The sequence below is a fragment of the Pelecanus crispus genome, chromosome 1 (assembly GCF_030463565.1).
Source record: "Pelecanus crispus isolate bPelCri1 chromosome 1, bPelCri1.pri, whole genome shotgun sequence".
Taxonomy (NCBI): domain Eukaryota; kingdom Metazoa; phylum Chordata; class Aves; order Pelecaniformes; family Pelecanidae; genus Pelecanus; species Pelecanus crispus.
The window spans coordinates 130,038,266-130,060,142 of NC_134643.1; the positions used below are offsets into that span (position 1 = coordinate 130,038,266).

General features: G+C 36.5%; 1 protein-coding gene across 4 annotated transcripts in view; it reads right to left on the reverse strand.

The window, feature by feature from the left end:
• Positions 1-21,877, reverse strand: part of USP9X (ubiquitin specific peptidase 9 X-linked) — a 110,711-nt gene that overhangs the window by 20,689 nt on the left and 68,145 nt on the right. For 3 of the 4 annotated variants that reach the window (XR_012831626.1, XM_075721113.1, XM_075721133.1), the window contains exons 22-33: positions 21,359-21,489; positions 20,823-21,101; positions 18,045-18,170; positions 15,775-15,900; positions 12,923-13,089; positions 6,954-7,062; positions 6,213-6,359; positions 5,945-6,091; positions 4,923-5,145; positions 2,377-2,597; positions 1,787-1,977; positions 1,164-1,337 (exon numbers count right to left, since the gene is read on the reverse strand). Coding sequence is in view for 3 of the 4 variants with exons in the window: in XM_075721113.1 (XP_075577228.1) it covers positions 1,164-1,337; positions 1,787-1,977; positions 2,377-2,597; positions 4,923-5,145; positions 5,945-6,091; positions 6,213-6,359; positions 6,954-7,062; positions 12,923-13,089; positions 15,775-15,900; positions 18,045-18,170; positions 20,823-21,101; positions 21,359-21,489 (2,041 nt within the window). In the remaining variant the exon portion in view is untranslated. The remainder of the gene's footprint in view (positions 1-1,163; positions 1,338-1,786; positions 1,978-2,376; positions 2,598-4,922; positions 5,146-5,944; positions 6,092-6,212; positions 6,360-6,953; positions 7,063-12,922; positions 13,090-15,774; positions 15,901-18,044; positions 18,171-20,822; positions 21,102-21,358; positions 21,490-21,877) is intronic. The other variant, XM_075721122.1, reaches the window with a different exon arrangement.

Sequence of the window (21,877 nt, forward strand, 5' to 3'; positions counted from 1 at the left end):
TCACATCTGTATCTTCCATCTAATTAACCATTGCATATAAAATAAAATCAGTGCTTTCATTTTATCTTGCAATGTTTCAACTTACTTCTGGTCACACATTTTAACCCATGAAACGTAAGATGTTCCACTTATAAGTTCTTCTAATTCACACATGAGCTCAACTGAAGTTGAAAGATTACCGCAATAAAATCAATTTGTATCAGCGTTTTTTCCTGTATTTTTATTGCTAACTGAAGGACAGCAGTAAATGGTCAACTTTCACAATAAAGAGAATTTGCAATGGCAATGTGCAGAGAAATCTATATCGTTTAAGAATCACAGATGATCTGAAAGATGTAGCGAACAGTAAGAAGGCCAACTGTTAGCGATACAAAATTTAACACAATAATAAAAGCAGCCAACTGTTGAAAAAGAACAAGTCCACCATTAGGCCACCTTGAATCTTGCACGCAAATCTAATCATCCACCTCAAAAGTGATACAGAAGAAGAAGTCTAGAGAAGTACAACTGTACAATGCCTAGTTCTATTCCTTCACTAAGCATTTATCATTGGTCACCATTATCAAGACAGTGGGCTACAGACTTTCAGTCTGATTTGGTATGGGTGGTTTTTCACATAACCCTATATGAAGCTCAATTTCAGTATTCACGTTTTAAGTTAATTAAAAATACAGCAGAAATCCTAAGAAAACGATAAACTTTCTACATACAATTCTCCTTCATTACAGCTCACACAGTGAGTATGAACGGAATTTTACTCATTGGAATTAAAGATTCATACTTGGGTCAGCTCTATCCACACACTATGGAAGACAGAAGACAGCAACAGCTGTTAGCCATGTCTTAAAATTTTATACATTGCATTTCATCCCTAAGTTATTTTCACTTTTAACATGAAAAAGCTGTATCTGTTCCTCCCCTGATAAATACACAATGCTTCACATACAATCTGCTAAGTAGAAATAATAATGACCAAGTATTTCAAGGCACTTGAACACAAATTAATGTTAAGGCTGTAGAAAAAACAAGGTAGTAAATTCTATTAGCTTAAAAAAACCCCCACCAAACCCAAAACCACACAAACCCCCCACTCTTCACTCACTTTTATAAGGATACAAACACAGCTCGTTTTTCTCTAAAAAAGGTGAATCTTAAACACTTACCGATGTGGGCATCCTTGACAAATCTTCTGATCAGCAAAGGACCCTCCTAGAACTTTACTTAACATTGCTGGATGGCCCAAAGCTTTTAAAGCTTCATCTAAACTGTCCACCAAAGAATTAAAAAATTCTAAAGCATCATGTTGTTCACGTAGATTTACAGGTTCACCCCAAAGTCTGAAAACAAAAGCACATTCTTGTCAAATACTTTTTGTTTTGTTCTCCAACAATTTCTTCTCCAAAAAAATATTATTCAAGCTATTAATCTCTCCTTCTTACTGGGCAAAACTATTTATTGGTTTGTGATATAGTATACCAACTGTCACTCTGTCCCTGACACGTACTTACTAGGAAGTAAAACAAGCTTTTGTGCATAACTTCATAGTTGATTCAAAGTTTCAGTATCAAGGTCAAGAACTGCTAGAATTCAAAATAACCATCTTGCTGTAAACTTTGGTTTATTAACAGACTTCTACAAAACGGTAAACAGGTAGGATAACAGATACAATGCTGCACAAGTTCTGCGAATTTACGCTTAACATCACTATCATTTCTTCTACTATGATTAGTTTTGTTGCATTTCAGTGGTCCAGTGAACAGACATCAATACTACATTTTCTATTTACCTGAATTGTTTCCAAAACCCTCTTGGTACATAGTACTGTAGCCTGGAAGCTGCTAAATGGCCAAAAATTACTTGGAGGTGCCTCAGAACGCCAATATTGTACTCTTTTCTATCTTCTGTTTTACTTAGTGCTGGTTTGTCTTCATACTGATGTGGATAACCAAACACATCATCTCGTGGGTCAACATTGCTCTGAAAAGCAGAAGAAAATTTGTGCAATTACTTTGGATATGTAGCTATCCAATAACTAGTTGTATCCCTGGTTTCATTTAACAATCTAAGGCGTTTCATATTCTCATCTGAAGAAACAAATAATATCTTTGTATGCATTAACAGAGTTCTGGTGAAGAGAAGTGGCGTACGGTGCTTTCAAGTACAGACCCACGAGGAGGAAGTCTGCAAACCCTGCTACCTGCATGTTTTGAACTGCCTTGTCTGGCAGCGAGCCTATTCAAGTTAACAAATATTATGTTATTGTCCCCACTGCTAGCAGTGGAAAGTGAAGTGATTAGCAACTTAAATTTGTTATAACCTTTTCATTAGAAAGAATTCTATTTTAAAGATAAGCAAGTTCTATGTAATTAAATTTACCTCATTGTCCTGCTTTTCATCCCCAGACATGTCATCATCTACATCACTGCCTGTGCCTTCAATTGCAAGAATCCCATTCCTGATGGCTGGAATCATGTACAGCTGCTGAATGACAGAATTCATGTAACAAGTGGCACCAGCATTTTTTAGTCCTACAAATCCCTTTGGCGGTCGAGGCCCAACAGGTGGTAGATACTCCCATTCTGTAAGCGCTTCACAAGCTAAAAGAAAATAACAGAATGTGATTAGGAAACCATTTTGTTATAAAAGAATTAGACCATCAGTGCAGTACAAAGGGCAGTTGCATAAAATTAGTATTAGTCTGTAGCACACTACAGTTTAATAAAACAAATGTTCCACCAGAAAACTTAATTGCTAAAATTAACACAACTTCTATGAACGACAGTTCTATCTGTAATATTAACATTACACCATTTTTTTCTATTGCCTAACTAAAAAGGTGGCCAGACAAAAATTCAGTTTATTTATGTACCAAACAGAAGTCTTCCCTCAATACCAGCAAGTTTATTAGCTGAAGAAGTCAGCTGAATGAATCTAGAATATATAAACAATTTATAAGACTCACAAATTTATATTACAATTTTAGAATTACAATATTTCACTTATACCTCACTTCTCCTTGCCAGGACAGGAAACAGTTTTAGATTATGCTATCTATATGACTTGTGATAGATTTTTTTTTCTCCTGAGTCTTCTCCCTCAGACCAGACCTCTCACATCTCTTCAGAGTACATTTACAATGACAGGTTTCCTATGCTAACCTATTGTCATGTGCTTTTAACACAAAAAAATTCTGATGTAAAAGTAAGTAAAAGAGCATGCATGTTTACAAGTAAGCTTTACTTGGTATATGAAACACACAGCATGCACAGTTCATACGTGTGTTCTCTCTTCTGTCTGACACACTATGGAGATCTGGTGTTCTATCGTGCTTATCAAATATCTGAGTCGAAGGAAAAGGCCATAAAATCCTTCTGATTGTGAGGTGATAAGAAATACACTACTTCCCAACAGAAAACGGTGACGAAAAAACGATGAGGCGGGGGAAAAACCATAAAGCTGCCCTTTTCACTTGTTCATTTGAGATGGAACCAAACAGGAAGAGATTGAAAAACCTCAAATGACTCACTGATACCACAAACTGGGCAAGTAGCACTGCCATTGTGAGAGGTAGTGGACAATTCCCACTATGGGGTACTACTTCTAGTTGTTTATAGTTTTGCTAAACTCTGTAAGTTTAAACATTCTCTCAAATCACAGAATGGTTTGGGCTGGAAGAGACCTTTAAAAATCATCTAGTCCAAACCCCTGCCACAGCCAGGGATACCTTTCATTAGATAAGGTTGCTCAAAGGCCCATCCAACCTGACCTCGAACACTTCCAACAATGAGGCATCCACAACTTCTCTGGGCAACCTGTTCCAGTGTCTCACCACCCTTACCGTAAAGAATTTGTTCCTTATGTCCAACCTAAATCTACCCTCTTTCAGTTCACTACAGGCCCTGATAAAAAGTCTCTCTCCATCTTTCTTATAAGCCCCCTTTAAGTATTGAAAGGCCACAATAAGGTCTCCCTGGAGACCTCTTCTCCAGGCTGAACAATCCCAACTCTTTCAGCCTTTTTTCCCCATATGAGCTTGTGTTTGCTTGGTTTGGTTTTCTTGGTTGGTTCAACCCCCCCTTTTCTGTTAATATTACAGACAAAATGGTTTAGCTATCCCCTTTAGGGCTGCAGAAAATATGCTCGTTTGTTCATTTTTAAGGAAGCCTTACATGTTTTTAATCGATAACAAAATCTGTGTTAAGCATGAGCCTTTTGCCATCCTTGTGAAAATTAGCCCTTGACTATTGGCTTTTGAAACACTAACATTTCCAAGGTTTTGTACATACTGCAATTGTTATAATCTTCCTCCGGTGTGAAGGAGAAAGTTCTTTAAGTGCAGAGCTGTGCTGAGACAAGGCCAAAACTGAGAGAACAAACGATTGAGAAAGGACTACGACAAGCAGTGAATGAGTACAGGACTAAAAAGGGAAACAGGACAGTGGACCTGTGTCTGTGTGTGGACAATGATGACAAATTAGGTGAGCAACCGAGAGACTGGCACTAAAACTAAGTCGAAGATACCTGATGAGGTTCTGGGATTGGTTAGGCAGAGCCTGAAACGATGAGACAAAAGTAGAAGATACAGACAGAACGAGCTTCCTTGGAGCTGGTAGGGACAAAGGGGAGTAGCCAGAGATCAGGGTAGGAAGGGTCAGACTATGTAAGTGACTGGGGCTGGAACTTGGATGCAACAGTGTAATGCAAGTCAGTACATTTACTGCATAAAGAAGAACAAATAAAGGCTACACTGATAAACTTTTCTAGATTTTGACAGCCTGATTTTGCAACATTAAAAGCAGCCACAAACAAACCACAAACTAAAAAACCCAGCATTTAGTTCAGTTAATAGATAACATAAACAAAACCTATACATAATATACACATTAAAAAGTAGAAAATAGATAATTAAAAATGTTACATACTAGTGATTGCTGTACCTATGTAATACATTTCAGTCAAGGTGTCTACTATCTGTTTGAGATTTCGGACACATCCAACTGCTAGTGCAACTAGTAGCTCAAAGCCAGCATTAATAGTAGCTGGTGAACTACAGACTGGTATGGCCTGCTCAGCAGGCAATTCTCCATTTCTCATGTATTGTAAATAAACATTGGATGCTGGAAAGATGAAATCATCTATCAACTCCTGAAAAAAACAAAAGAAAATAAATCACCTGTTACCACAGAAATGCACACTATTTTATAACAGAGTTAAGAGTTATTATATAAATGAACGTTTGGGAACCAGAGGAGTACTTAAAAAAAAAAAAGAGTTAAAATTGAGACCAACACCATAATGAGCTTTTAAATTTAGAACAGAGTAACTCCATTCTAAAGTGGTTCCCTGCAAACCCACCCTGCTACTGCAATTTAAAAATAAATCTGTGTTATTCTTGATTGGTAAAAATTTTCTTTTGCCAAACCAGTATTATCTACAAAGCTCTTTACCAATTAGTGCTGAAAAAAACAACATTGCTGCTGTATAATATCAGAGGTACAAAGAAAACACGTCTCATTAAAGAGACGCTCGGATGTCATGCATTTGTTTAAACCTGCCATGAACATTAATAGCACTAATTAAGAACATGTGGAGAAAAGACAATACAGGGGTAATGAAAGCAAGCTGTCCTGTTCAGGATTATCCTCTATCTACCTCACTATCCTTGTGTTTGCCAAACCTTGGAATAACAGCTCACGAGGTTACAGCAACTCCACACGCAGTGGTTCTGAAGAATGAGAATGTTAAGCACCCTTATGAGTGAAATGTGTAATTTTTTTAAAAACTATTTTTAAAAAAAACATAAACTCCAATTAGAAGCCCTTGTCAAACAGCTAAATTGGGACCTATTATGGTTGCAGACCGCAAGATGTGAAGCTTCTTTTTACCTATTTATAGTACACAAGAAAAATAAGAAAACTTCATAGGTCAAAAAACTTGAACTTACTTTAATGAGATTAGCACCTCCTTTTTCACAACCAATATGGTATTTCTTCTCAGGTGTCTGGAATGCTAACAACTCTTTTGTTACTCCAAGGTGACCCTCTAAAATAGTTTCTTCAACACCTGTTTCCCCTGTTCTTTTTACTTCATCCTGCCATTCAGGAGAAAGTTAGGATACTCTAAATAATATACATTTACCAAACATGAAACTATACTTTACAACAAAGCAGCAAAAAGCTGATCATCAGAAATAAATTGATCCTAAAACTTACCCTAATCCTCTTAAGCCAGTCAATTTCATTATTGAGAAGAACTTCAGCATTGGGTACATTAATATTACTGTTGTAAGCATAGTTAAGAAGATGTCTTAAAAGGGTGAAGTAGTCTCCAGAATGCTTAGCTCGCTCTCTTGCGGTACTCTATGTAAACCAAAAACAAATTAAATAAATTCATACACGCTTCTACTTATAGTGCAACACTAACACATTTTCCCTAAAACTGGCAGTAAATATGAAAGAAAAGAAGCGTAAGGTAATTTTTAACCTTTCAAAAGTTCACAGTTTTATTTAGCTGTTAATGAATGACTTCTGGACTATTTTAGTAGCTATTTCTATACCTGAATGAGAAACAAACAATGCAGCGATCCAATGTTCAAAAGAGCCATGAGCACACAAGAACTGAAAAGCCCTGGCAGGCCCAGTAAAAGGCAGCGATAACTGTAGGTACCTATCTAATCTGCTAATGAATTTTACTTGAAGGTTAGCACTCACTGAAGATCAAACGCATACATTAAAACTTATTGTTCATGTTCCTATCAGAAAACGCAAAAAAGTCCCTTTCCCCCTCATCTAACTCAAATGGAAGTCAACCGTGCTGCTTCAGTATAGGTCAAAAGAAATCTGTATTTTAGTGACTGCTGTTAATAGCAATTTGATATTTCTTGCAGATATTTTGTCTCACTAGTTTTTACAGAAGTTCACATTGTGCTGAAGCCTTTACCTCTAAAAACTTACCCCTAAAACAGTAAACAGCAGGGTAATGAAGAAAAGGAGAGGTCTCTGTCCCATGCAACACCTGGTAGCCATTAAAAAGAATTGCTCCTGTGCCATCTGACGAACAGTTCTGGAAGTCATTTAATAGAAACATTAAATACAATCTCCCTATCCAAACAGGACATTAAAAAAAAAAAAACCACAATTAAATTTGTGCTTATGTCCTTAATACCATTTTCTAAAACTGCACATAATGTAAGAAATGGGAATACTTTAATTATTCACTACCCATCATATTGTTTCTCCTTTCAGTGAAATTTTAGACGTATGCATTACTACTACAAAACCTGTTCTGCAAATCAAATATTTAAAGGTAAAAGAAAAAGAAACTTATCAGCACCTAACCACTAAACCTTTGCAACTGCCAGCAAATATTGCATAACACAACAAGCAATTTGCAACCTTAAATAAATTTTTGTTTTTTCTAATCAAGCACCATTTGTGCCTGAAAGACAAAATAAAACTATTCTAGTAAAACTGCTCTTATGTATCGCTACAGCAGTTTGCTGAGCATCTATGAAGTGATCAAAATTTATCTTTACTAAGAAATGAGAAAAAATGACCCCCTGAAAATTCAAGTGACTAGAATTAAAGGAAATTTTTCATTTAAGAACTTAATCCAACCACTGGAATAATGTAGGATAAGCTTAAGGGAAAAAAAAAATACAGCAAACTCTATTCTTTCAAGTTGTGAGATTAATTGTCTAAGCATTATAGCCTGTAAAAACTGTTAGAAACAACTCTGCTTGTGTGGGGAAAGAATACAAATGAACACTGTGATTTATGAAAGTATCTCAGCAGATAAGAAACTGAATTTTACAGTGTCTTTTTGGTGTGGCTGTCATTGTTTCCTGCCCATGAGGTCTCTGTGAAAAGTGCACAAAAGAATCCTATTTCCTTCAGAGTTCTTTCCTGTGAGGCTAACTGTGCTTCAAAGACGTGCACGAATGACCATGAGGCCAGAGCAAAGACGCACCTAACTGAACACTCTGTCTCTCTGGTATACACCTAGGAAAGTGCACAGTAAGAGGGAAGCATGTAGTGACACTTCTCCAGAATGTTCTCTCAGCTTCTAACCATTTGTGGTTCAGGAAGACTACCAAGAGCAGTATTTCATAGTCCTCACTGGACAAATTCATGAAAGAACCCCTCAAACTATTTCCAAACTGAAGGTTTAGACTGCTTAAATGTTATGCTCAAGAAGTTCTTATACAAAGAAACACTGTTCTCTATTTATTCTCCTTTTACTACTTCTGATTTTAAAGGTCTCTGTGGTATTCTCCTCCCACCATTTATCTCTTCCCCAATATGAAGTGCCCCAAGCTATTCAGCTGTTCCTCAGATGGAAGTCATTTCAGAGCTTTGATCTCGCTTGTCACCCTTCTCTGATCTTTACAAGTTCTACTACATTGCTTTAAGTTGCAGAAGACCATGGGGTGGAGGGGGTCTGTTTTGTTCTTAATAATAATGGACATTTTATGGGATCTGATTGCAGAGCTGATGTTTTCATAAAACTTTGCACAGAAGTTTCTTTTAAGATGCAACCCTTCAGCTGCTTGGGACACATCACATTGACACTCCTCAGGTTCATGCACTTAAAAGCAGAATAAAGAGATAAAGGTGGTGTTTTCCTAAAGTGAGAAGTGTGACCAAGGAAACACATACTTCACACTGTTATGTGTCTAAGGAATATGCAGTATTTGAACACAAGTATACTTTCGTGAGGCTGTAACAATCTAAGAGTTCTTAAGGAACCATGGGAGGGATGCAGCTGCCTAAACACAGGCATCTAGTGCCATGTTAGACACCATGACAACAGCGTAAAGCTGGCAGATAGGACATGAGTTGCATGATGAATTCACATTCACCCGATGAAACAGCTGGAGGCCAAATGTCTCCATTAAGGCAGGCAACCTGAATCCCATCCTACTGATAGCTCCAGGATACAGATTTCTGTTTAGTTAGCAGAAGTCAGCCTCTTCAATGGGTATAAGCACCATTGCTTTACACAGGCAGTAAGAATTTTTATTTATTTGGGCCACATATGTATGACCACCAAACACTTTACAGCCACCAGCAGAATACTTCTGGGATCCAGGATCATTTAGAACTAACTGTTCAACTATCTACTGTTGACTAAGCCAGTCTTGTATTCAGGGTTCACCACTGTAAAATCAATTACTTTGGAGAGTAAGAACTGCTCAACTATTTAGTATTAAACGTTTTGTATTCTGTTTCTCAATTTATAGGTAGCATGGTTATGCTATGAGGAAACAGCAGAAGTCCCATACAATCTCAACCTCTGAAAGAAACAAACAAAACCCACCAATCCATCTATCTTTTCCAGAATGATTGTATTTGTGAGATCTGAACTTGATCATCTTCCTTGTCTTTTATGGTGCACCAGAAACATTTTCTCACATGCATATTTTTGCTCATTGTTCTCTGACTGAGGACAGGAGATTAGAGAACAATAGTTGAAAAAGGAAGAATATTCAGAATTTTGTCTGGTATTTGCTAATCTTTCTCTGCACTGCAAACACTAAATTTATTTCCATGTTAATGCAGAAAAGGAACTTAGCTTAGTTCAACTTCACTGTCTTCATTTTCAAAGCAGTCTTCCATTTCTACTCATGTTTATGGTATTCTAACCATCATGTAATAGTGAACAGTTGCATTCTAAGTGAGATTATCATACATATTAGCAATTTTACAAGCATATCAGAGAAAAGAGCTCAATGGTTAGCTGCCTGTACTGTCAGTATGAACCATTTTTCCATGCAGTAAATTCAGCTCAGTTCCCATTCCGGTGGAGAAAGAAAGCAGAGATAAGGAGCTGAGCAGCAGTCCACTTGGATAAGAGAAGCCCTTAAAAATTTTCCCCCCTCTGACAAAAAAAACCCCAAACAAACCCCACCCCTTAATGCTACTCTTGTTTTTAAAGGCCAAAAAGCTAACACACCTGGGGAATTAAGCCACTGCTGTTCATTCACGGGCTGACATGCCAACAAAACATGTGGAAAGAAAAGCCCCAGCTTGGGGACACATCTAGTTTCTTCCAGTATTTAGGAAGAAAAGTTTAACAGTCAACTATTCACTAGGCATAACTATGAAATAGTTTGGATTCAAATACAGTCAAAGCTCAAATGAGCAAGAAGAGTAACCATTGGAAGAGACTGGCAAAACCATGACAGATATTCCCATCTGTAAATTAAGACTATAGGTTTTGTTAAGAAGATCTACCTCCATCACAAACTGTGTTAGAAAGAACCTGCACAATGAAATTTAAGACTTACAGATTTAAAAGTTCCGGATTTGAACCAATAGTTCACTTCCTTAGGGAAATATGACCAGAACAGAAAAATCCTCACAAAGAACATCTGCAGTTTTCAAGGACTGAAAGAGTGGGAACAAGTCATCTTTGGTGCAGGTTTGTCATTGGCACTATTCTGTTTGTAAAACCAGAACGTTGCTATCTTGCTAGTAACTATTTTAATATTTTACATTATGCTGTAAATGTAAAACTATGCAGAGTAATTATTTTTTGCAACCAATTAACAGTTAAATGTACTCATTCTATGGGGTTTTTGGGTGGTTTTGTTTGTTCATTTTTTTAAAGTAAACACGAACACAGCTATTCCCTGAGTTCTTGCAGCAAGAAAAGCATTACGGGCACAGCATTTCTAGAGTGGGAAGGATCACCAAATAGATTCATAGCAACAAAAGAATATCCCACTATTTTCTCAGTTATTCTTGATGACAAAATCCTGGCCTATTAATCCAAACCAGTGAAAACAATAGCAAATAAGAAACTGTTAACCCTGACACCTGATAAATGGCAGCACAGCTAAAAACAAAAGAAGAGATACCTAGCTGTGATGACAGCTTTCCAGCCCACGCAAAGTGACAAGAATCTCAGTTTGTGATATTCAAAGCTTAAAGAAAGGTTTTAAGACCATTTAATGAGACATGTCTCATGAGAAGCAGCCCCAGAAGTTTTAATGTTGTAATACTGCCAATAAATAAGCACAGAGATCACACAGGTTTGGCCGCTATATTAGATAACAATCTTTAAGCTCTCCAAAGTTAGTATTCACGCAAATACATTTCTTATTTACAAACTAAACCTGAGAACTACTCACTGAACTTAATATGCAAAGAAATACTTCTGTCTGCAAAGTGTTGATACCAAACACTAAAAAAAATACAAATGCTGGTGGACACTTGAGAAATGTCACTTGAATTCCAAGTACAATACCAGAAAGTCAGATAACTACAGCGAAATTATAAAAATTATCACCCATTACTTACATTTGTACGATTAAGATTGTGTAAAAAAGCCAGAAATCTGATACATCTTTGCATCCACATTAAAAAAGAAGAAGAAAAAAAAAAAGATGGGGCAGTACTAACACTTGCCCATGCTATTCAGTTATACCGGTACTCCAAATTTGACATGTGGCCAACATATACTTACTGTCAAAACAGTAACTTGATTATCAACTGTTGACAGTTTTAAAAATAAAATTTAGTGATTTCTTACTCATCAGCCTTGAAAGTTACCAAAAATAGTGAAAGACAGCTTGTTGCATTTAATGTGTAAAATTACAACATACATTTGTCAGCATGTTTTGTTAAACTTATCTAATTTAAGCGATAACAACAAGCTTCACTGAAGCTGAAAATTCAACATCCTATATATCACAGGTTGCAAACTAATAAAGCTTGTGGGATTCTGATAATAACACTCCACAGTTTCACCAATGTGTGCAAGTAGCTCATTGTAAAGAGATACTGCGATGATGCTATTGATCCTTTTGTTATGGTGAATATTCCTGAACATAAGACTTTTCAACCTGTTTTATCTAGAAAGTAAAAAAACCCAAAACATGGTGCTGAAATTCCAACCTCAGTCGTCTGAGAGCACCACAATCTGACTCCATTTAAAATGTACTGAAAGGCTTACACAACTTCACTGATTTCTGAGCTCTGCCATTTCTCAAAGAAAAGTTCAAATATTCATTGAACAACAGCCGAGCTATCTTACAAAACTAGAATTAATTCTTTAGTAACAGTTCAAAGCACTAGTAACTTAAGTTTAATAACAACATACAAAAACTTTCCACCTGGATGGCTTCTAAAAATACACACCCCAATACTTTGCATCACAATTTCAGATGGGCTAGAAGTCACAAGACACACATCATACAGACGCTGTATTGTGCAGATGCTCTTTAAGGGGAACTGTAGGATCAGCTTGAAGATAACAAGACATCCCTGAACTCTACAGCAGGACTGCAGAGCAATTGAACCACACTGCTCTGGGCAGCTCCTGCTGGTTTTCCCTGTCCGTCTGTCCCCCAACAGTGCCAAGGGCTCCACCAAGATGCTGCTACTGCACCAGGTGACAGCTCCAGCGTGACAGCTCTATGTAAAACATGAGTCACATGAAGAGTCACAAATGTACCACTCCATTGCAAGAAAACCAGAGGATTAAATCTTAACATCCCCCTCTCCTCAAACTGCTAGCACTGTATCTTGTCTTTACTTATCAGAGAAAGTATAGGAAAGTTCTTCTATACCTAGAGTCACTTAAAACATTCTACTGTAGTGAGTATTCACATAATTTCTGAAAAACATAAAGTACCTATTATTTTATTCTAAATAAGTTGTTCTAAAGCCATCAGTAGCACATTATCAGCCATCCATCTGGCTTGACAATATCCTCCTTATGAGTAGAAAGAAGATGGGACTGATATAGCTACCACTTTAGGATAGGTATCCAATCTAAAGAATTATATTGCTAAATCATAAATTAAGACACTGCAGAAAAATCACTTTAATAAGAAGTCACTGCTCTGCATTTAGGCTTTATATTAATTTTGAATTGTAAAATAATATATGCGATAAAAAACACCACCCAAACTTACTTGCTGTGACAGTGCAATAGCAAATCAATGATAAACGTCTGCCATGCCTTTTCTTTACTAAGTGCATCCAGTGCCGTTGGAATCAAAGCAAAACACAGGGTCATCACCTCCAATGCTTCGCAGCAAACTTGTTCATCTTCCATGTCTGGTTCATTTCCTGCATTTGTCTGTGAAAATAAACAAGAGAGCACAAAGTGGGTATAGGAAAAAAATCCCAAGAAACCCAACTGGCTCCAAGGTATACACACTAAATACAAACACGAACCACAAGTTTGTATACTAAGTGATTATCAGTGGCAAGTATTTTATGCACTCCATTCAGATGTGATTCAAAGCACTATGCGGGATGACCTGAACTTCCAGTACTGTGCTTCTCAAAGGAGGTTTCCAAGCACAAACTTAACGAGCCAGAAGTTAAATAGGAAGCTTGTAGACAAAAGTTACATCAGTTAGTACCATTGGATGTTTTTGTTGGGTTTGTATTTGGGATTTGTTTGCTTGTTTTTTTTATTTTTAAATAAGATGCTTTTCTTCACTACCCAGAATGTGGAGTTTAAATAGTAACTGTTTCCAAAGCTTTAAACAGAGAAAGGCTGTAGTGCTGTGTAACTCATCAAGAAGCCCAGTTTTACAAAGCTTTGATACTCAGAACTTATTTGACCATAAGCTTCTTAATACTGCTTGTTTTTTTTAAATTTTATTTTTAATTTATTCAGCACTTCACTATTTTTCAGAAACACGTAACAGCTGAACCAAGTTTCAAACATAGTTGCTGTGGCGACTTTTGAAATACGAAAGGATAATGTCTCTAATTGGTACATAGGTTATTCTTTCAATTAAACACTTGAATTGAGTGAGTTGATTTTGGTGCACTTTACCAAAATAAATACTCTGAGAAAAAGAGCAAGCCCTCTCCTCCATCTAAGCCAAAATTAATCATCTTGAAGAAGTTCTGAAGAAACTGAATGTGAGCAGGTTTCAATCTTAATTCATCAGTAATCATGGCTGCAGGTTAGTAACATTAACCAGAGACATGAACTAAGTATTTGTTTTATGCATGGAAAGGTTATCAAGATTAAGCAGGCAGAAAGAAAGGATTACAGTGCAGAAGAGATAACTAACTGTAAACAGTAGCAGAGGAGGACAAAGCATGCCTCAGTCTGGCAACAGACACTATTTTGTCTTTGCACAACAGCTAAAAATCAGAGACAGTCGCTACCACTGCAGCAGGAGGATGTGGTAATTCTGACACATCTCAAAATATGAAAGTAAAAGCAGAATGCTTTCAACAAGTTCAGGACTGCACCTGCTCTGCACTGAAGCCCTGTTTACAAAAGAAAGTTACTTCTGCATGGGCGCAGGGATCTAGTAGAAAGGCAAAGCGCATTTTATACTCAGCAAAGTACTTCCCTATACTCAGGCACCAAGAGCTGACAGGTCTGTACAAGCAGCATACTTGCAGTATTTCAGACGGGTATGGACCTTCCCTGAGCTAATAAGGAAATGGCAGTTTGACACCACTGAAAGTCACACACAGTCGTTTTCAACCACTGGGAGAACTCCCATACCAGAATTTTTTGAGGCAGGAGGCAGAAGAGACTCCATAAAAATTATGCTCTCAAAATAACTTATCCTGACTTTGAAGTTTAATTGAATTCACCAGTTATGTTCAGAAGCTTCTTAAAGTGCTCAGAACATTCTTTCAGAAGTCATACATGATGGGACTACTCTGAAGTGCCTCTTAAAAAGCCATTTACCATAGCTGCTTTTGATACTTTTAGGAATCCTGACACTCATTCCTGATTCCACAAAAATCAGTCTGCTTTTGTTCTTAAACTAACATTTAAAACTAACATTTAATGATAAATCTCTACCCCACAGACTTACCACTTTTTACATGCAAGTTGTATCACCTCCCCCCCACCAAAAAAACCCCAACCAAAAAACCCCCAACTTACTTCATGAAGAAGTCATTCTCACAGCAATAGAAGCAGATGCCATTATACCACTACATAAGCTAAATGGAAAGGTGTTGCATTTTGCTGAAGTAAATATTCTTCCTCTAATTGATCATTTAAGCACAACAACTAACACCCCAAGAATAAAACTTCCCTATATACTCCTTTCCCTTTTACTCTCAGGCAAGTATTGATGAGCATGAAACTTGATTTTGTAAGGTGAACAAGTGAAGAACAAAAATATTTTTTTAAATCACTGTCAAAATACAGATTACTAGCTCCTATAGCTGTAAGCAACATTCATTAAACATAAGGTGTGTGACAACATACTAACATATAACCCCCAACTCCAAACTATTTGCATAAACCACATGTGAAACCATGAAGATGGTCTACATATCTACATAATAAAAAAGGAAAAGAGCCATATAGGATTAGCAATTATTTTGTTTTACCAGTGCTTCAGTGCTAATTTCAGATCAATTAGCTCCTGTTCCTCATTCTAGACTGCACATATGCTTTAAATAAACCTCTGTAGAATAGACCTTTTCAATTTGAAGACTAGGAAAATTAGCATTGCAAAGAAGTGCTTATTTCTTTACATACAGAATCTAACTGGGCTGAAAACATGTTACAGCAGCTTACAGAACTGGTACATTTTTGAACTGACACCAGATTTTAGTTACAATTAAATAACTACCGAGAAAAGGAATTTGGAATAGAAAATTAAACTGCGGTATGGTAACTGACATATCATACTAGACTCTGAAAAACATCATCACCAAGATAACTACCTAAAAGCTCATCACGCTCTAAGCCTGACCTGATTGACACTGTCCCTTTTGTAAACAAAAGAACAGTTATATGGAAAAGAAGTTGCTTAGGAATTCTTACCTTTTCATAGATTTTACTAATTTCCTCATTCGAGCTGAAAACCAGCTGAACTGACCCACAACCTGATGCCCAAACAATTTTTTGTACTGCCCTAATAACACAGATATCAGGGATGTATTTTGAAGCCTGAAAAAAGAGAGAGATAAACCAAAGCAACATTAAAATGCAGTTGCAAATAACATTACAATGGATTCTAAATTCTCACAAATGTATTTATAGAAAGTTTAAAACTTAAAAATTTAAAATTTAACAAAGAATTTGTCCTTAAATAGAGAAAATAAGATGTTGTATCTTGAAAAGCACCTGTACTTCACTTTGTAATGTTTAATTTTTTAATGGAAAGTAGCATGTATTTTAGATGTATTACAGAATCTTACATTGTAATGCTACAAGTACCAGGAATTACAAGAAAGTGAACATCTTTGATAAATAACCAGCAACTCTTCAATTCTGAGTAAGATTTCGCAGAAACTACCAGCTTCAATGCTAGAAGATTTTTGGTTTTGGGAAAAAAACCCAACAAACCACCAAGCATGCATCTGGAAGGCAGCTAGCCTCTTAAGTAATGTAACAAGTTCAAGTTACTTTAGGGCTTGTCCCCCCCCCATGATATTTATTGTGCTAGCTGATAGCTAGACGAACTAACACTTGTCAAGTACGTGATTAATATATAAAGGGATTGTTCTATATTCAAGTTATACCAGGTTTAAAATTAGTAAGAACACAGATCATGTATCTTATGAATGCAGACTCACTCTTCAGTACTTTCAGCATGGTCGGAGTTAAGATCCAATACTTTCTACTGACAGACAAACATTACAAAACATACTACAACTGCCATTATTTCTAGTTTGCATCAACTTTCAAAAAAACCCCTAAGCTACCTGGAGTCTATATTCAGAACTGTCCAAAAAATGGGCAATCTTTAAAAGCAGATGGTAGGCAGTTCTCAAAAATTTCAAGTTTCATTTTTCTAATGCTCAGAATTAAGAAAAAAAAAGTAGACTCTAAGAAGCTTAACTAATAAGCTAGCAGCATCAGGAAACCTGAACATTGTGCATTCTTGCTACTGATATGGACATTAACAGTAGTTGAAAAAAAAAAAAAAAAAAAAGTGTTTCACCTTTCCTACAGGGAAAGCAACCTTGCAGTAACAGCATCACAAGAAAAAATTGTCACACAGCAAAAGAACATTTTCTTTTTTAATCTCATTGTAGTTTTAAAATCTTGACGTATGAAATTTTTTTTAAAGGAAGTTAATTAAATCAGAGTTCAACTGGCTGATTTTACACATACAATCACCTACAGATGCAATACCACCAACTAATGAAAGGCAGATGGTTTGGTCTTGCAGTCTAGTACATCATGCTTTCTTTAGACACTGCTCTTGTTCAGAAGAAGTAGTGTACTTTGCAACATTAAGATGATAATACAAGACTACTTTTATTTAGGTAGCTCAGAACTGTTTTGGTGATAGCTTTGCAGAGATTCTATACAGCACAGAAAAGCAATATTCACTGCTTCCATACTAGAAACTGAGGGATCCCTATTCACTGTGGAAGAGGAAGTTGTACTAGTTCCAATTTTAGCTTCTGCTGAATTCAGCAGAATTCACTATTCACAAACATGACTTACAATTCCAAATCCAAATAGGCTTTGGTCATACCATACAGATAAGACTATTATATTTGCAAAGCACCTTGCTTAACCCTACCAAGCTCCACAACCCAATTTTTCACTTGTATCATTAATACATATTCAATATATAAAGATACACTGGCAATGATCTGAGGCTTTTATCTTTCAGCATTTTAAAATCATGCTCAGTATTTAAAAACTCACTCCCCTTTTCTGTGTTTCTCTTCAAGAACAGAATGTTACTCAGAAACCAAAACATAAAAGACCAAAAAAAGAAGAAAGTATCACAAAAATGTTTTCAAAATACCCATTAACTTCTTTAAATCTATTGTATCAAGTTTCTGAAGTTCTGGCATAAGTGTAAAAATACTCACAATCCATTGAAGAGCTTGTACAGAACCTGCCTAGTTCACTCAAGCCTCTTTATGCTATTAACCACTGAATTTCATAATTGCATAATTAATTAAACATTTCTAATTAGTTAACAGCATACGAACCACATGAACATTACCTAAAACATTTCATGACATTTTAGAAGGAAAATCCATGTCTTACAAAGCAATGAATTTAAGGGGAAAAAAAAAAAAAGATACTACACGAAATAAAGGTGATACAGAAAGGAATTCACTAACCTCATCAGATATTTGCTGTGCAAGGCGTATTGCTACATTTCTTAGCATGCATTCTGAAGTCGGATTAGGAATGTTTTGTAGAGCGTTTTGTAGCACCACTGCCTGGTCATGCGTAGCCTGGTTTATCTGGAAGAAAGTATTTCTTATTTTTACATGTGAAAAAAAAAAAGCAAGAAGGTATGAAAATACGAAGTTACTTGGAAAGGTTTGGTAGAAGTAGGTAAGATCTTGGAAGGAAAACTACTTACAGAAACTGCAAACACCAGGAAAAATAAACCCTCTCATTTTCAGACAGATACCATCACATCTGAAGACACTGTATGCTACAGTGCACAATCATAGAGTACAAGTAGTTAAGAGGACAGGCACTTGCTCAAAACTAGTTATGTTTGGGGGTTTGTTTATTGATCAGACTGTTTCAAGTTAACAGAACGTTTAGCATTACAATGCCTCCTTCCTTTTCTATTGATGTAGGAAAGAAAGGGTTTGCTAAAACAATGTCTCTCCCTCTGGATTAGCTAATATTGTCCAGACAGAACACAGCTGCAGTGTTCATTATAGTTAAGTACATTTTAAACATCTGAGATAGAGCAATTCTGTTCCAGATTATCCCTCGTGTTCTTTATCATACTTTCTGCTATACAGAAATAGCAGCAAAATAAGTTTTTCATCTTTTCTGTACTGGTTTGAGCATGGAGTTCCTTCTCCTTGGGCTGACAGAGCTCCATAGTTTTGACAGTTCAAATCTGAATTGGTTGTTTCCTTCTCATAGACAAACTTGCTTGAAAAGACTGTGTGATGTGGTTAGAAGTTAAAGCTTCTTGTACAAAAGAGTTTCTTCATTTCCTAGTACCATTTCATCCAAAAAACCTGTCTCAAATGCTGCTCAAAAGACAGACTGTGAAGTTGGTCTGTAACACCTGACACTGGTCATATCCCTTTGCTTTGTCAGCTTCACTAAGACACTTGATTCAGGGAGCAAAATTACAGAACTCCCAGTGAAGACTGTAATAGAGTTTACACAGTCAATTAGCTATCAGAAGTGGGCTGAAAAAGGACCAAATAATATATATGGAGGCAAATCAGGATCTGTGTACCAGAATACTATGTTTAACAACATCACTGATTCAACTTTCTATAAAAGCAAGGAAGAAAAATTTAAAAGGTCCTAGTGACAGCAGCAGACTGGTAACTGGAAGACTGCAGACACATAGTCTTGGTTACCTCATTCTCTTAAGCATTGATGGAAAGCCAAGACAGAAAATTATGCTATGCTACTTATGCTTTAGATATGATGGATTAAAGGTATTTACAAATTCCACCTCCATCCCAAGGGGTAAGCTTATCGGTGCTGCAGCAATAAAAAGTATCAAGACCAAAGTCCTTCAAACAGGATGATGATGACAGCAAGAATAACCATGTTTTTTCCAACAAGTCAGTTAATAACAGTTAGATGTTTGCAACACTTAACAGTGAGTGTCAGTAGTCATGGACAAATGTTACTCCCTGCTAAGTGGTCAGCATAAATCTGTTTCAAACAGTACTTCAAGACTCTCACCTCAAACAGTACCTTCAAGACTCAACTGATGTTATCTGTGTTCCAAACTATCTTTTGAATAATTGTCACTAGAAAATAGGGCAGTAAAATTTACTCATTTTAAACAGATGAAGGATAGGGTGGCAAACATGTTTGCTTTAAGATGTTTCTATTATATTCTAACATGAGACATGAAAATGGATCTTCACCTCTTTGAGTTTTGATTTCCTTGAAAAAGAATGAATCTGGTATCTTCCAACAGATGGAGCTAACCAGAAGAGATATTTATTTTTCAGACTTAAGGGGAATGTACTTCTCTGCTTCAGAGATGGATCTTAGTAAATATCCTGGAACAAAGTGCTCTGAAGTGGGGCCCTCTATGTATTCTTGAGTACAGGTTGATAGCTCAAGCAATTATTTGTGATGGAACTTCACACACATAACCCCACAAAAAAAAAAAAAAAAAGCTGGAATAGCCAGAAGGAAATGCCCAAGGAGGACAGCAGCAAATTTTAATTTTTGGGCTCTGTAAGAGGGCAGAAATAAAATCTTGACCCACAACATATTTTTCCAGATGTAGAAAAACTAACTAGCCATGTTAAACATGCACAAAATTTACTACTATAGACACATGAGATCAGAGTTCAGAGCACCTGTGTTACACTTTCCCTTTCCAACTCTGAGAAATCTTAGGGTAGGACACCTTTCAACTATCAACACTTAACCTTGCAATGTACCTAGTTGTCCTCTGTAAGAATTTTCTACGAGCTATGAACAGAATTAGGAAGCTAGCAAGCCAAGGACTTATTTTTGTGTAGAAAAAGGCCTGGCATGACTCAACGTCAGTTCTGTTGGTTTATGCTCTAATCATAAATAGGAGATACAAGAAATTCAGAGGCACATCCTTCAACAGACTCAACAGGTCAAAAGACTCAGAATTCACATTTATGGAATAGATGTACTTGAGAAGTTACCTGTACTGACAATCATGCAAACCACTGAAAAACATATACAGAGCACGTAGATCTCACACCTAACTTTTCTACAGTCAGAAACAAACAGGATTTGTTAGGTTTTTTTTTTTTTTTTTGAATCGTCAGACCACATTATCTGAAAGTACTTTGAGTTCTTGACATGCAACTCACTCAAAGAGATTGTCAGTGGAGAGAGGACAGATGTTGCTGCAGACAGTATAAAAACCAGAGTACATTGCTATTTGCATCAAGGAAGATTTGTATTACCGGTGAAATTGTACTTGTGCCTTCCACAACTGGCTGACAAGCTTCTGCCACAGCTCGAACATGGCCATATCCAATTGCTGTTAGCAATAATTTGGCTATTTTTAGAGCATTAAGGTAGGCACCCCTTCGAGTTTCCATATCTGCATTTGGCAGGAAGTTATTTCTAGTCAGCATGCTCAATACAAGAGGCAAACCACCACTTTTTAAGAAGTTGTATTGGAAGTCACTGGCATCTTCTCCCAGGGGTGCACTGGCAGGCATTAACAAGGCATAAACTACCTGTAGAACAAAATACAGAGTTAACTAACAGAAATGCACTAGCTTGAATGTAGATGATTGAACATGAGACTATGTTGGAATACTACCTAAGCAATGCTTTGACAGCACTGGCCACACATCCGTTTATTCCAGTAAATTGTTCAGTATTTTCAATTGTTAATTTCAAACGAGAATTTGATCTTAGGCTTCTACAATGTTACAGAAAGGACTGCCAAAGAGAGTTAATGATTTTAAGGAACAGGCAAAGCATCACAAACCTCTGTTAGATACAGCACTTGTGAGGCAGAAGGACCAAAGAATAGAGAATCAAGGGATGGACTAAGGCTGCTTTCTCCAAGTTTTGCATGGTCTAAACAAATAGCTCTTAGTTTCTCAACCGTAGTGTTATCTGCAATAAAAACACAATTTATAAACATTTTGTAACACAACTACTCCAGAACAAGCTGGCAGTATTTACAATTATAAATCTGAAAAATTTTAAGTTTATCAGAAAAATTGCAAAAAAATGTAACAAGATCAGACTATGAAGTATTCTGCAATGATTATTTCTGTCAGGACAAAAGTGAGCCTATTAAAGTAGTGCTACAGAACTGCTTCAAAACACAACTCTTCTCCCTGTTTTCACTGCACTGCAGCAGTGAACCCCCGTACCAACTGCAAACTATGCAACTTTATATAACAGAGAAGAAATAACTATTTGGGAAACACATACAATCCTAATTAGGATAACACTCATGAATTACAGTATCAATAAATTACAAGGTGGAAAATACTCC